The 16,121-nt window shown below is 25.4% G+C and overlaps 1 protein-coding gene and 1 long non-coding RNA gene across 2 annotated transcripts; one reads left to right on the top strand and one right to left on the bottom strand.

The window, feature by feature from the left end:
• Positions 1 to 1,861: 1,861 nt before the first annotated feature.
• On the top strand, positions 1,862 to 2,673 carry LOC138337673 (uncharacterized). The gene is made up of 2 exons (XR_011211074.1): positions 1,862 to 2,136; positions 2,219 to 2,673. It is a non-coding gene; the product is annotated as an uncharacterized lncRNA (long non-coding RNA).
• A 4,315-nt stretch (positions 2,674 to 6,988) lies between these two features.
• LOC101252010 (bark storage protein A) lies at positions 6,989 to 9,124 on the bottom strand. The gene is made up of 5 exons (XM_069288149.1): positions 8,822 to 9,124; positions 8,650 to 8,717; positions 8,414 to 8,569; positions 7,531 to 7,782; positions 6,989 to 7,429 (listed from the first exon to the last, which is right to left on the bottom strand). Exons 1-5 carry the CDS (start codon positions 9,048 to 9,050, stop codon positions 7,067 to 7,069), a joined length of 1,068 nt encoding a protein of 355 aa, XP_069144250.1. The 5' UTR covers positions 9,051 to 9,124; the 3' UTR covers positions 6,989 to 7,066.
• Between the last annotated feature and the right edge of the window lie 6,997 nt (positions 9,125 to 16,121).

Genomic DNA, 16,121 nt, shown 5'->3' on the forward strand with positions numbered 1-16,121 from the left:
TTCTCCATTAACCATTAACCGTTTTCTTGTTCATCATGTTCCATTGGCCAATTTGTGGCAGACAATCTTTTTCTCATCCATTATAGCCAGTTGTGATGCTTAGACAGGAGCATCCATAGCTTGGAAGTGTTTACTTTGAATTTATTGAACAAGAAAATCACATTCTTCATTGATCCAGAAGTTCCTCGCCAATAGTGGTGTCTTATTTTCTTAGAGAAGATGATGAAGTGGTCAAACAAAGAGTATCAACATTGATTTTGCTATGAAAAACTATGAGATTGAAAAATTAGGCTAACAATGATTATTTTGGGTTTAAATTTGGGGAAGATGACATAAATTGATAAAATAATTAATAAAAAAGAAAAATAATGACACATGGCACCTTTAAACTGGTCTATGGCAGTAAAAATAATGCATGACGCGCCTCATGTGCGTGGTAACAACTCAGATTAGGAAATGGGTCAAAATGGTTTATTTACAAAGAAATTAAATAGTTCTGTGGGGTGATAGGACACTTTAAAAGTTAAGGTGTCTTAATGCAAATACAGGACAACTTTGATGGTGTCTTTATGTCTTTTCTCATAAAAATATGACTATAGTACTTGTATGTACACAAATCTCTCAAGCAGTTTTGTATATAATAACGTAAGATAAAAAGAACATAAAGTATTTTACAAATAATTGTATCAAATATTTTAAAGTAATTACTTATATACATATATGACTAGTCGAATATAAAAAAAAAGTATATATATATAAACAAACTTTATATACGAATAAAATAAAATGAATATAAAAATACACAAAAAAATTTTTATGTATAAACAAATTTATATACGAATGTAAATAAAACAAATATAAATTGTTTGATTTGTATCAAATTGTAAAGTAATTACTATATATATATACAAGTAATCGTATATGTCTAAATAAAATATGAATATAGTACTTGTATATACACAAATTCATCAAACAGTTTTTTATATAGTAACGTAAAATACAAAAAAAATTGTGATTTAAAACAAACTATTATACAAATAATTTTATCAATTTCTTTAAAGTAATTACTTGTATACATATATAACTAGTTCAATATAAAAAAGAAAACTTAAAATATGAATATAACAACACAAATATGTTGATCAATTTTGTATATAATAATTCAATGTACAAACAACGATATACACAACATTCAAGCAGGTAATTCTTATGGATGGAAATGAATCTTCCATTCTGATTTTGAAGAACTTGTAATCTGATAAGAAAGAAAGATTTTTTTTTAAAAAAATAAAAACTAAGAAGCATAATAAATATATAGATTCATATGTTAATTTTGACGGTTACCTGCGAAAAAATGGAGAGCAAGACGGGAGGGAGAACTTGAAATCTTCTAAAATTTGAAATTCAAAATGGAGTGGAGGAGTGACTTTAGGAGAAAGAGATGTAATGGGGATACGAGAGTAAATAAATTAAACTATACGCTTATTAATTAATTACGTAATATAGTTTGTCATTCCACATAATTTTTCCTTTTCTTTATCAATCACATCCAGCTCAAACCTCCTTTAAATAGTTTTAAATTTTAGATATGAGTCTTTTCATATATTACTAACAAATAAAACCTTAAATTTAGTAGCCAAAATTTATTTTAGCACTTTAGTACCCCTATTCTTATTTAAAGCATAATAAGCATCACCCTAAATTATATAGGGATAATTGGAAAGAATGACAAACTAATAATTTAAGAAATGGAGTAACTATCATTTAAGTTATTTCCTTTAATAAGCATAATCTCAATCACTTTGCTATTACAGGCCCCACAAATTTGTATAAATTATTAAGAAAATAAAATAAAATGGACGTTTTTTTTCTCAACCTTTTATACAATCTCTTCTCCTACTTCCTTCAATTTCTCCCAAATTCAATTTCAAAATTTAAATTTCTCCAGCATGTCTTCATCGTTTTTCAAAATTATTTCTAAAATCTTAGGTACCACCAAAAACTCTTCTGAATCTATCAATTTTTGATAATTTTTTTCATTTTTCTCAAACTACTTTTTCACATCAGTTCATAATTCATATAGATTTTGGGTTCAAACAATAGATGCTCAATATCCATCGAAGAGATTCACAAGAGGTATATCATTTGAATGTCGAAAATAATGTTGAATACCTATCGTTTTCCTTGGGTCTAACTCAGAATTTTGGGGAGACTTCAGGTTCAATGTCCAAATCGAATACAATGCAAGAGATCAGATCCAAATTGAGGAATGACCCAATCAGATTTCTGAATGGAGGTATCAAAGATAAGGCTGATGTTGTTGCTGGGTCAAGTAAGAAAACGAAAGATAAAACTGACGTTTATATAGAACACAACGATTCTGGGTCATTGGAGCATGTTAAGGTATATGTATAATCATTTATGTATATGTTACAATTTTATTTTATTTTTGTATTTTTGTATCATTCATATCTTCTACTGCTTGCTTATACAATTGTGGTTATATAAATGTATAATATTAGTAGTAATTGTGTAATGTTCATTTAATTATACAAATTTGCTCACATTATACTCATACATAAATTGATTTATTCACTATACATACTATGTAACAAATATACATTTTGAATTTGTTTGTATAAGTATAATATCAATAGTATTACCTTGACTTTTTGTCCTCCTTGTGCCCTTTTACCTTTTGCTTTCGGAATTCATAGAATCGCTCTATTTGAATTACATATGTTTTGACTTTTTTGATTTTCATATTTGTGTTTAATGTAGGAGAAGCATCATAGGTCATGAATTTGAAAGATTGTGTTGTTTCAGTTTGATTGTTAAATATTTTTTTTTTTGTTAATTCATCTCTTCAACTGCTTTCTTATACAATTATGGGTGTATAAATGTATATATTAGTAGTTACTGTATAATGTTCCTTTAATTATACACATTTGCTCACATTTATACACATTCATAAATTGTTTATATTTCATTATACATACTATGTAACAATTATACATTAGAATTTGTTTGTATAAGTATGATATCAATAATTATTGCTTTACTAGTGGTACAACAATGTATCTATATGGATTACATAAATATTTATACATTTGGAGTTACTGCGCGTGACTTCAGGGATTTTTTTCCTTTTTTATACAATGAAATTAGCGTCATTTTATTAATTTTTTAAACAATCAAAAAATTTATTTAAAAAAAAAAGGAAGGACTAGTGAATATACAAAAAGAAATATTCATAGCAAACAATAATTTTGCCACAGAGTGCAATTTTACAAGTTCGCTATAACATAAAATTAACAATATTTTATTTGCTATACATAAATTTGCTCAATTATATACTACTTTCACGTTGTGATAAAGAAAAAGAAAATCAATAGAACCACATCTTCTTTTACCCAACGTTCAAGAATATTACATCGAGTTTTTATAATTAGCTTCGATTATTTGCCATCATTGTTGGAATTAACTTTAGTTTTAGTGTTCCGTACTTGTTCAACTGGATACTTATATATCTTTAAAATATACTAGTACTAGTGTATGAGAAGTAAGTCCTGCCCAAAATTTAAAATTATTACAATAATTTCGATCAAAATTTATATATATTTCAGGCCTTTCTCCCTTTATTTTATTATAATCTAACGATCAACAATGAACAAATCAATTCAAGTGAAAGGATTCTTATTTTTTATGGTTTCAAATTTGATTTGAAATGTTGAAATTTGGGTAATATATTTTTTCGTCCACTTTTTATTGTCATGTTACATTTTTTGATTTGAAGTTAAATTAGATTATATTAATTCGATATTTTGAACAAAATATTTAAATATTCAAAATCAATACAAAAACTACTATAAATTATAATTTTTTACATATCAATAAAATTTTAAAAAATTTTGTAGAGGGAAAAAAGCATGGAATCATTTGTTAAAAAGGCTTTAAAATTTCCCTTTCTTCTTATTGAACCAACAACACAATCAAATATGGATTCTCATCAAACAATAATTAAAGAATTGAAATATTTTTTTTATTACTCTCTCCGTTTAAGAATGAATAATTTAGTTTGACTTGAAATGGAGTTTAAGAAAGAAAAAAAAAATTAATTTTGTGATTTTAAATTAAAGTTATATAAAATGTATCAAAATACCCTTCAATCTTGTGGTCTTAAACATGTCACATGGAAAATTATAGTTAAAATATTGCCAAAAAAAATAAATCATTCTTTTTGAAACAGACTAAAAAGAAAATAAGATAATTCTTACATAATTACCCTAATAAATCATGTAGGTGAAAGCAAAAACAATGATGAAGAAATTCTTCTATGCTTTCTCTTTTGCTTTGTATCATTTCCCATAGTTTTTCTTCACTTTCAACAATGGTGTCACTCATGAATTTGTCTACAACTATAATGTTTTATGTATGTGTTCTTGAAAAGATTTTTGAAATTCGATAAATTTATTTCATCGCTATATCATTCATACAATCGCTTCCTTAAGTTGTCGCCTTACATAATTTAGATCACTATAACATATAACTACTCGATGAAAAGTAAACATGTTACAAGTAATAGTGACAGCAACTTGATAGCAAAATGGTAGCAGCCGCCTCTTTCCACAGCCAACAACTCTTCTGCATTAATTCTTCAAAGCTATTGCATTCTCATTTTTTGTTGGTCTATGAATCTGATTATTGGAATTTGAATATTTGATTGACAGGAGAGAGAAATCTCTTGAACTTCAAATTGAGATGAATGTTATAACTGATAAGATTGTTGGAGTGAAAGTAGGTAGGAATTAAAGGAATGAGAAAACGTGAGCTTGAGCTTGGAATAATTATGTATGCAGAAGAATTTAGATTTGGAAAAAAATAAGGGACTTTGTAATATTTTAAAATGGTAGAAAATAATAGAAAATAAGGTAAGTAAAGATGTGTATATAAGTAATTTTTCCTAAAAAGAATGAAAAACCCAATCCAACAAATCAAAAATGGAGAAAAAAATATGAATTTGTGAAACCATCAAATTACATGGAACGAATTTGAAGAATTTAAAAGAATATTTATAAATATTCTCATATAAATTAGATAAGAGCATTAAATTACAAAAAAAAAAGAAAAGAAAAGAAAAAAGGATTTGGGATTAGTTTAGTCATTTAGGGAGGTCTTATCCAAGGATTGTTAAATCTTGGATTAGGTATCCCTCACTTTCTAAGGATTTAAAAGACCTTGTAATTTGTATGAGGTATAACTAATCCATGTATTAGGTTAAATAAAGTAATCAAGTAATATTTTTATTGAATTAAATTTTAATCCATGAATTATTTTGATTAATACCTCCTATCAAATCGGTCCTAAATAGTCCCAAAATTTAAATATGAATTCCTCTAAATATTTTGGGGCTTTTAATATATTACTGAGAAATAAAATCTATAAATTTGATAGTCAAATTTTATTTTAGTATTTTAACTTCACAAACATTTATTTATCATTGTTGAAATGAATTAACTTTAATTTGTATCTTCCATACTTGTTTAACTGGACACTTATATATTTTTAGAATATAATAGTATTAATAGTGTACGAAAAGTAAGTCCTGCTCAAAATTTAGAATTGTTACAATAATTTTGATTAAAATTTAAATATATTTCAGGCCTTTCTCCCTTTATTTTGCAATAATCTAATGATCAAAGGTGAACAAATCAAGTGAGAGGATTCTTATCTTTTACGGTTTCAAATTTTTGATTTGAAATGTTGGAATTTGGGTAAATATATTTTCTCCGTTTACTTTTAATTATCATATTGCGTTTTTTAATTTAAAGTTAAATTAGATTATATTAATTCGATATTCTAAATAAAATATTTAGATATTCAAAATCAATACAAAAACTATTATAGATTATAATTTTTTTATATTAATAAGAATCAAAAATATAAATTATAAAATGTTAGTCAAAATTCTTATAATTTCAAATAAAAAAAAAAGAAAAGAGAGACTTATAACTCTAAAATAATGGAGAATGGAAATAATATTTTATCGATTGATATCTTTTCATTTGACTTTGTAGAGGCGAAAAAGCATGGAATCCTTTGTTAAAAAAGCCTTTAATATTTCCCTTCCTTCTCATTGAACCAACAACACGATCAAATATGGATTCTCATCAAACAATGATTATTGAATTGATATATTTTTTATTATTTCTTCTGTTTAAAAAAGAATAACCTAGTTTGATTTGAAACGGAGTTTAAGAAAAGAAAGAATACTTTTTAATTTTGTAGTTTTATATTAAAGTATGTAAAATGTATCAAAATGCCTTTTAATCTTGTGGTCATAAACATACCACGTGGAAAATTAAAGTTAAAGTATACAAAAAAATGAAATGAATCATTTTTTTTGAAACACATTAAAAGAAAATATAATCATTCTTTTTTAAACATAAATAATAATATAATTACATAGTTTATCCTAATAAATCTTATTCACTACTTTTTTGAACTTCAAAATAACCCGTAGTTGCTAGGATCTCACCCTAAACCCCATTTGACTTGATTTGCCCCATAATACATAATCATTTTATCTTTTATCATATGATCACTAAACGACATTTACTTATTATAAAATTCATTTACTCCTTTTTCTTCTCTCTATTTTCTAATAAAATAATATCACGTGATTTCGTATGTTTTTTCTCTCTCTCTTTTTATTTAAGCGCAGCCTCTATAAAATAAATTTATTCCTACAAACTACTTTTCTCAAAACGTAAAGCCACCATTTGAATAATACTTTGACCATAACTTTTTAGACAATTTCTCCTAAAGATTTTTCTTTCTTATGAGTTTGTTTCCATCTATGGAGCATATATCTTTTATTTCCTAGTTGAATTAATTAATTACTATTAATTTCTATTATTGTCGAATACAAGTCAAGTGGATAGTATATACTTTTAATGAAATTTGAAAAATCACAAATAAGTTATACTTGATCGGAACAAATCTCTTGTCGATTTTTGCTTATTTTGAGACAAATTCGAAAAACTGAACATACTAATAATAGACATCAAGCATCTTGATATAATTTTTTGGTAGCCAATTGGTTGATGAATTGGACTGTGACTTCAACGGAGTTGGTCGCAGCAAGGGTGATGAAGGTAGATGCCTCGTTGGACTCTGAAGTGCCACCTCCGGCCATGTCGGAGAGGGCACGGATAACGATGTAAGGTACCTTCTGTTGGTAACAAATGAGAGCCACAGCAGCACTTTCCATTTCAACAGGACTAACATCAAACTTGTTGTACATAAAACTTCTATAGGCTGCATTATCTAAGTATATGCTTGCACTGCTTCCTCTAGCTACTCTTGTTACTTTGGGTGGATGACTCAAACATGTCGTTGCGTTTAAGCACCCCACAAGTTTCAAACCCTAGTGACACATCAAAAAAAAAATTACTTTTTTGTCTACTGTACTGACTCACTCATATTGACAGCTCTAAATATTACACTATTAATTATTTTAAAAATTACCTCGAGTTTCTTAGCAATTGCATAATAACGAGGGTCAACAGGGACCCAAAAGATATGTTGTCTATCCTCAGGAGTGCCAAATACAGGGAATACTTCTTCAGGTTGGTACCAAACATTGTTAAGAAGATTGTTATGTGAGTTGCAATTTGTCACATTCACTGTGTATTCTGCAATTTTCAAGTAACCAATATCTCTTGTGTAATCTCCATTTACTTCAAGGGGTAGTTCATTCTCAGGGCCATCTCCATATCTCTGCATCCAGTTTTTTTGTTTTTTTTTTTATAATATATCAATTGGTACAGACAAAGACCTTTTAGTTTTTAACCTAAAGTATATAAATTCTCTTTAATAATTGGTACATGCTATTTTTCTTTTTGTTTTTGCACAATTTCAATATGAGAAACTTAAAATTCATAGACCTCATCTCCATATACATCTGAAATGTGAACAATATAAAACGATCAAAGAGATGTGAACAATATAAAACGATCAAAGCGGCAATTACATCCAAGTATTTTCTACAAACATTGAATAATTCTACCAATAGACCACATATGATCTTTAATGAAATACTTTTATTATTTTCAATTTTACACTCAATCACTAGTTAATTTGCTTTGAAAATTTCTACAAGAACGTCGTTTTGACACAAGAATTTTGTTTACGTGATCTTTGCTTCTACGTCTTGATATATGTTTTAGCTATCCTAATATTGACTTTTACTAGTCCAAAGTTATAACTTGTGATGAGAAAAGATTGCTTTGACCTTATTAGATTCCAATTATCCAATTCTCATTTGACCATTTATTTTTGAAAAATATTTTCCTTCGTACCAAACTCTGAATCGCCTGTACGTAAAACTCAAAAAAAAGAAAGTAAGTACCTGCCAATTCCAAAGGGCAGTATGTGCCCAATATTGAGGAATTGCAACATCTCCAATATTTAGAGATGGATTTGCATTTCCTGCTATTCCATAATGCACCACTCCTTTAACATCGAACAATGCTAACAACAATTGTGTTGTTATCCCAGCATTTAGCTAAAACAATTAAACACAAAATCGATCTATCGATCAAACATATAATTAATTAAAATTATAAATTATAAATAGTAACATACCATGGCAAGTCCAGTCATAACCAAAACAACAGGCTGATTATCAATGCGTCCAAATCGAAATCTCCTCCCTTAGGGATGATTAAAAAAAAAACGTAAATATATAATCGATAAGCAAGTGATCGAAAAAAAGGTAAAATAATGTGTATATGTTTTAGTTTAATTAATATAATACCAGCATAATCAATGGTAAGATCACTAGGTTTATAACTAGGATGTTGAAGAAGAGGATTCATCTCAAATAAATTAGGAATGACTAATCCCAAATAAGGTCCTTTTTTGTTAGCCATATCAATTAATTTTCTAGTTTTTCCACTAATAGCACCATTTGCTTCATCTAGAGTAAAAATTAGAACAAGGAAAGCTAAAACAAATGACAAAAAAAGCTTGGAAGAAATTGCCATTGGTTTGAGAGAAAAGAGAGTTAATTAAGAGAATAGTATTGACAAGGGAAACTAAACAAAGCCCTCATATTTATAGTAAAATTATAATTATATTAAGTTGCATGACCCATCAATTATTTGATTATTTTTTAAATATGGATAATTTTTGTCATGTAAAAGTTTTGTACGGGGCCAAACACATCCACAAACATTCAAACTTGTACTTATTTTTCATTTTTGACACTCTTTCTTAGTCTTATTCCATTTTATTCAACTCTTCAATTCTATTTTTTTTATGTGCCATTCAAACAAGAAATGTTATTTTATGATTTCTTTATTATTTTTTTTATGTTACTTCGATTGTTGTTTTTCTGTTAATTTTCGTTTTCAAAAAATAATATTTAACGAACGAATATCAATTTTATTTGAATTTTTTTTGAGATTTCTCTATATATTTGCATGAAAATAAATTGATGGAAGTGATTTGATATTCTCTCTTAAAGATTCAATTAAATTAAAAAATATCACATATGTTAATTTTTTTTCATATCATCCCGTCTATCTAAATTTAAACAAAAATATTCGTTTGTAATTCTTAATTTAACTCAATACAAATAAATAAAAAACTCATCTTCAATACAAGTAATGAAAAGACTTTTGTTAATTGCTAATAACACTACTGAAAAGTCTTAAATTTCGCATGGTATTTTTTCACACAAAATACAGCAAACTCTCTAATAAAAAATAATTAATGTTTGTTTGTTTATTTTTAATTTTAAACGAATATTAATGAACACACTTCGATTTTAAAAATAAGAGACAACATTGATCGAAAAACATAAATAAAATAAAGAAATCATAAAAATGATATTTTATTTTAAAAGAATAGAGTTTAAGAGTTTAAAATGAAATAAGGATAAAATAGAATTTCAAAATAAGAAATAATCTACAAGACAAGTGAGGGATTGCGTATATGTTTGGCCTATGTATAACACACTAGTTTTATTTTATGGCATGATACTCGACAATATCCTCTAATATGATATTATAATTTATAGGTGTACGAAAGTTTTAAAAAATAAATTTTAATATTGGTACCCATCAACCAATAATTGTCACCTCAGATATCACTTGTAATGGTAATAACTTTTTTTTTTTTTTAAAAAAATGTATTTAGAGTTTATTTGTTGCTATAAAAAATATTTAGTGATAGTTAAATTAATTTAATACATCCAAAGTTATTAAATTTTTAAACGATATATATACAAAATAATATTGGTTCTAGATGCTCATATTATATTGTAATAGTGTATATACATTAATATATATATATATATATATCGTTTCAAAGAAAAAAAAGATCCAAAGTTATACATACCATCAAACATTTTATAACATTCTTCGTTATAATAACATTTTATTATCGTTCAAATTTTTGTATTAATTAAATTAATAATAACTCCAATATAATCATCCACTTCAACTAACAAGGTAGTAATAAGGTAGTAGTATTAGTTTTGGAAGAATTAGTTTACGTTAGGTATGCGATATGAAATTATAATTTTAAACACACTATGTGACATATGACTAGCATTGTGATTTCAAATTCCAACTTTTCTAAAGATATATTATTTGTGATACCAAATCATGATTTTAACTTTTAAAATGTAAAATTTGTATTTGTAAAAAGAAATTAAAAATAAATTTATCGTTTTAAATTTTACATCAAAAAACTCATATTCAATGTGAAAAAATTATTTATATCGTATAAAATGATTATATTAAAGAATGATTGTACTACTAAAAAAATCATGAAATTATTTAAAATAACTTTTTTTAAAAACATCTTTTGATATTTATATATTTCGAAGAAGGAGAGGCGGTAAAAAAATATAACAATGACAATAAATAAATAAATAAATAAAATTATTTTTAAAATATAGTACTGTTGTAAAATCTCTGTCAGATGAATTTTATAATACTCTCTTTTTGTAAGCTCTTATTTTATATTTCAATTATGATGTAGTTGCTAATGAATGATGATACTATTATATCAGGATAATATTTAATTTGCAGGCCTCTCTTTCCATATCAGGTATTTTATTTTATACACTATCTACTAAACTTTTCGGTATCTCCATAATTGTCAAAGAGGCAATCATCCTTTTTCTCCTCAAGATCTACAATTATATTTGAAATCGAATTCAAAATTATTATTAAGGGGTGTTTATGGTATAAATAAGTATAATTATGAGGTGTCGATATGTTGTAGTACTAGGAACAGAACACACAACTTGAAGAATTTTTTACAACATTTTAATCACTAGATTAAGTCTTTAACTAGGTGTCAATACTATATATATATATATATATATATATATTTATTGAATCAAAATTTGATCCAGTGTATTTTTTTGACCCCTTCGTATGGGTGGATCTGCCACTGTATATTTGATTTTCTTACTACTTAATTCATCAAATAATATGCGTCCTCCATTTTCAATAACTACGAGATAATCATTTTAGAGTGATTTTTTTTAGATAGATGCTCTTATTATAATTATAATATGTGTTTGTGTCAACTCTAATTAATTAATTAACTTTTTCTAATTGGCTGTTGTTAAGGTAATTATATAGTATAGTTTCAGAGTATAGCTAGGCTGATGCTAATAGATGGTTTTTTTAGAGTCCTCGTCTTGATGTTTTGGCCAATAAAGAAATAAACTTAATTGACCGATCTTATTAATACACTTGTACTTAATTATTAACCAAAATGATTATTTTTCTAGTAAACAGTTTGAGATCATCTATACAAATTACGTCAATTTTTGGCCCCAATAGCTTATTAGTTATCTTTCGACATACTAGCAGGGCGACCCACTATGCCGTGGGGTGCACGTGCACCAGGTAATTTTCGAAAAAATCATATGTATATTTATTTTGAAATACAAGTAAGATATAGTCAGCAGTGTATCCATAAAAAACATAGAATTGCTCTTGGACAATTGGTAGAAGGTAGAGATACCACCCGCTAGACCAGAATTCAAATCTCGACTTAAGCTTATTTTTATTTTAAATTTAGCTTAAACTTTATATTCTAAACTTATGTTTATATTGATGCACCCAAAATTTTTAAATTCTGAGTTCGACTCTTAAATACTAGAATTGACTGAATTTTTAACACAAGAAGGAATGATGTTGGAACTTTGTATATTATAATAACATGATGTTGACTTGTAAACTTTATATTTTATAGACAGACTTATTTGGTACGGTTCTTTTTCTTAAAAAATAAAAATAAATCAATAAATTATTTATATAACATAACATTTTTATTTCTTACAAATTAGTAATCAATTTGAAGCTAGGTTAAGTCGACTTTTAAAAAACTGACACCCCGTGACTGTACTCAAAAAAAATGTTACAATCATTCAAACATATCAATTAATTATAACTCTACATTACTACCGTAATTAAGTGACGGCTAATAAACCTTATAAAAGAACAATTTAAATTTAATTAGGCCTCCATTCAAATTTGACTTTAGATCATCGATTTATTATAGTTACCCTTAAATTAAACATGTCAAAAATCGAGTAAAAGAAAGTATACTATCGCTTACAAAAATCAAGATTCAATCAATAATAGATTTCCCACTATATAAGCATGTGAATATAATTATTTACATTTAAAAAGAATGAGAATAGGTGATAATAAATAATTTACCTCAAAGTTCTTGACCATTGTAAAGTAAATAGGCTAACAGGGACCAAATTATATGTTGCAATTAAAAAATAAATTGTGGGAAATAGAGGTTAAATTATATAAAACGTAAACGTTAAACACGAGTAATTGTTGCACCAACTCTGATTTGAATTATTGGTCATTCAAACTTCTATAAAGATATTTGAATTATCGTGAAATGTGTTCATTTAAATATTGTTATGAATTGATCTTTTCAAATTAAATAATTTTTCAATTAACAAATTGAGGTTTTTTTTGTAGTATTGTGTGAATATATGTTATCGTTTAATCTAAATTTTTTACATATTTATTTATTTTAAATACAAATATTAAGAAAATTACCTTCCTAATATTCGATTTACTAGAGATAATATCTCAAAGACTCTCATATTTAAAGTTTAACACATTCTAATCTTAAAAAACAATGACAAAAATGTGGCTTAACTCCTAGTATCAAAATCCCTCCTTCAACATTTCAAATTTGACAAATTCAATGATGACATTAATTTGTTGCTTTTTTTTTTTTTAAGTAATCTATATATATATATAAATCTGAATCTTGATCCGCTGATGTGGCGCCCTCCAATGGCCAGCATTTGTCAATATTTATTTTTATTTTTTTCTGATTTATTTTTTATTTTTATCTCAAAACAAATACATAAATGAGTAAAAACATCACACTAAATACTATAGCTAATTACTTGATCAGTTATAGCCCAAAAAATGCAGTCCAACCCATTTAAAACTCAGCCCACTAACATCACATTAATTACCCAAATTAAATAGATTTTAAATTAATTTTTTTAAAAAATTACTCACTCCTCAAATTTGAAATTGTTATAAAGAATTATTTGTTGAATTGCTATCTTTAGACTTTATGGCAACATTTATTGTTATTTCAATTTAAAAACACATTATGATTTTGTTAAAATATTTATTACTTATTCAATCCATAAAAGTTATAGTTATATATAATATAAAATTATTTCTTTCATCTCCTTTATTCGTTCTTATATTTATTCTTTTCCTCTTTTACTTATTTTTACAATTTTATATTTATAACTTATACCTATTAAATTTCTACTTTTAATACTATCATTAACTCTTTTAATATTAAATTTTCATATTCATAACCCCCAAGTATTTAATTACAATATTTAAGACACTTTATGATATATTCTCAAATTTTACCTTTATAAATTCATAATGTGTTGTTTGTTCTCTCCATGTAAATCAAGATTTTTTTTTTATTTCATTGTTAATCTTTATATTATTGTAGGATCGAATTTATTTTGTGGCATAACTCAACGAAGAAGGCTTTTGGATGTTAGTTTGTCAAAAGGGATGTCGGATAAGAGTAACAAAAATTGTGCATTGATTATACATTATTATTTTTATGTATTTTCTTATGATTAAGGTCCTAAGGAACTAAGAAAGATAGATGTGTTGTGTGTTCTCTCCATGTAACTCAAGATTATTTTTTTTATTTCACTGTTAATATTTATAAATATTATTATTATTATAGGATCACATTCATCTTTTAGCATAACTCGATGAAGAAGACTTTTAAATGTTGATTAGTCTGTCAAAAAGGATGTTGGACAAAAGTTCAAAAAAACTGTGCATCGATCTATATTTCTATTTTTCATTTATTTTCTTGTGATTAAGGTTAAGGAAGATGTGTGTTCTTTTCATTTAATTTCTTTGGATTGAGTTTTAATTATTTCTACTCATGACTATTCTTTTCACTTCATATTTGAAGTAGTGTTTTGCTAATATTATTATTATTATTATTATTATTACTATTATTATTATTATTATCAAATTCTTATGCTTGACTCGGTGAAGAAGACTCTTGATTGTTGATTAGTTTGTCGAAAATAGTGTCGATAAGAGTTTTAAATTTCTACATTAATTTATATTATTCTTTTCACTATGTTCTTATGATTAAAGTCATAAAAAGATATGTGCATTATGTTTTTTTTTCATGAATTTTATTATGGTTGAAGTTTTATGAATTTTTTATTGTCACAAATATGTGCTTTTGTTAGATACAAATTAGTTATTGTAATTTTGTATAGAATATGATAAAAACTCACCTATGTTCAAAAATTTTTAGAAAATATTGATCTCATAATTGAAGATTTTGTAAATTTTTTAGTCAAAATTGTTCTCTTTTTGCTTTGGTTTACTTATATGTTAATTGCACTCCATGCAAATATTTTGTAATATTAAATACTTGTATTTGATATACTATGAAAATCATATTTTGTAACTCTTTTGAAGTATAATTAAATATAGATCAAAATAAATAAAATAGTGAATATAAATATTTAATATACATTTTATGAAATTTAAAAATAGGACAAACATATATGCCAAAAAAGTTTATTCATGCATTTGATAAATTAATTTATTTTTATTAAGTATGTATCTTTTGAAAAGTTAAAATAAAAGATAAATACAAATGACTAAGTAAGTTGATTTGATTTTTAATATATTTTTTAAAAATAAAACACAAAATTTTGTACATAAAAATTTTCCATATGAATTGACTAAATAAACACAAAAGTATGATTAAAATTTTAAATTATTTTAATATACTAAGTAATGAATATATATCTTAGGGTGTTCATGTATTAATTTTATATAGAAAGAGGTGCAATCATTGATTTGAGAATGCAAGAAATATATTTGAAATGAAACATATTATCAAAGTATTCAATTTAATTAACTTTTAAATTTTATTATTCTATACACATAATATGTGATGTTTATTATCTATCAAATATTTTTACGTAGTTTGTATGAATCTTTTATCTTTATATTTCATATAAAAGATATAGATTAAAATATAGTAAACGAGTTAATAATTTTTTTGAAAAAACATATTCTCATTCGAGGTTGATTATATTGAAATTTAATAGCATAACATTTTGGATAACATCCTTAAAAAACAAATTTGACAAATGACAACAATTATCTTTGATATAGGTGCAGCTAAAGAATCTAAAATACCAATAGATGTGATTCATGCAAAAATCATACAAATTTAAATAGTATATTTGAAAAAAGGAACAAAAACGATTGAAAAATGAAATATTCAAATGAGTTTTATCATATCAATATGAAAAAGGATAACAAGACGTGTAGATGTATTTTATTAGTATTTTTCAGTTATTTATAATATAATTCTTATGTACTCAAGAAAAAAATTACATCGGAGTATATGTTGTAATATAAAGATTCAAACTCATTGATATTCCAATAAAATGTAGAAAGTGACATATTAACTACATGTCCAAACAAAAAAATTACTAAGAAAATATATATTGACATTTGACATAT

This window comes from Solanum lycopersicum, chromosome 8 (assembly GCF_036512215.1).
Source record: "Solanum lycopersicum chromosome 8, SLM_r2.1".
NCBI classification, from domain to species: Eukaryota; Viridiplantae; Streptophyta; class Magnoliopsida; order Solanales; family Solanaceae; genus Solanum; species Solanum lycopersicum.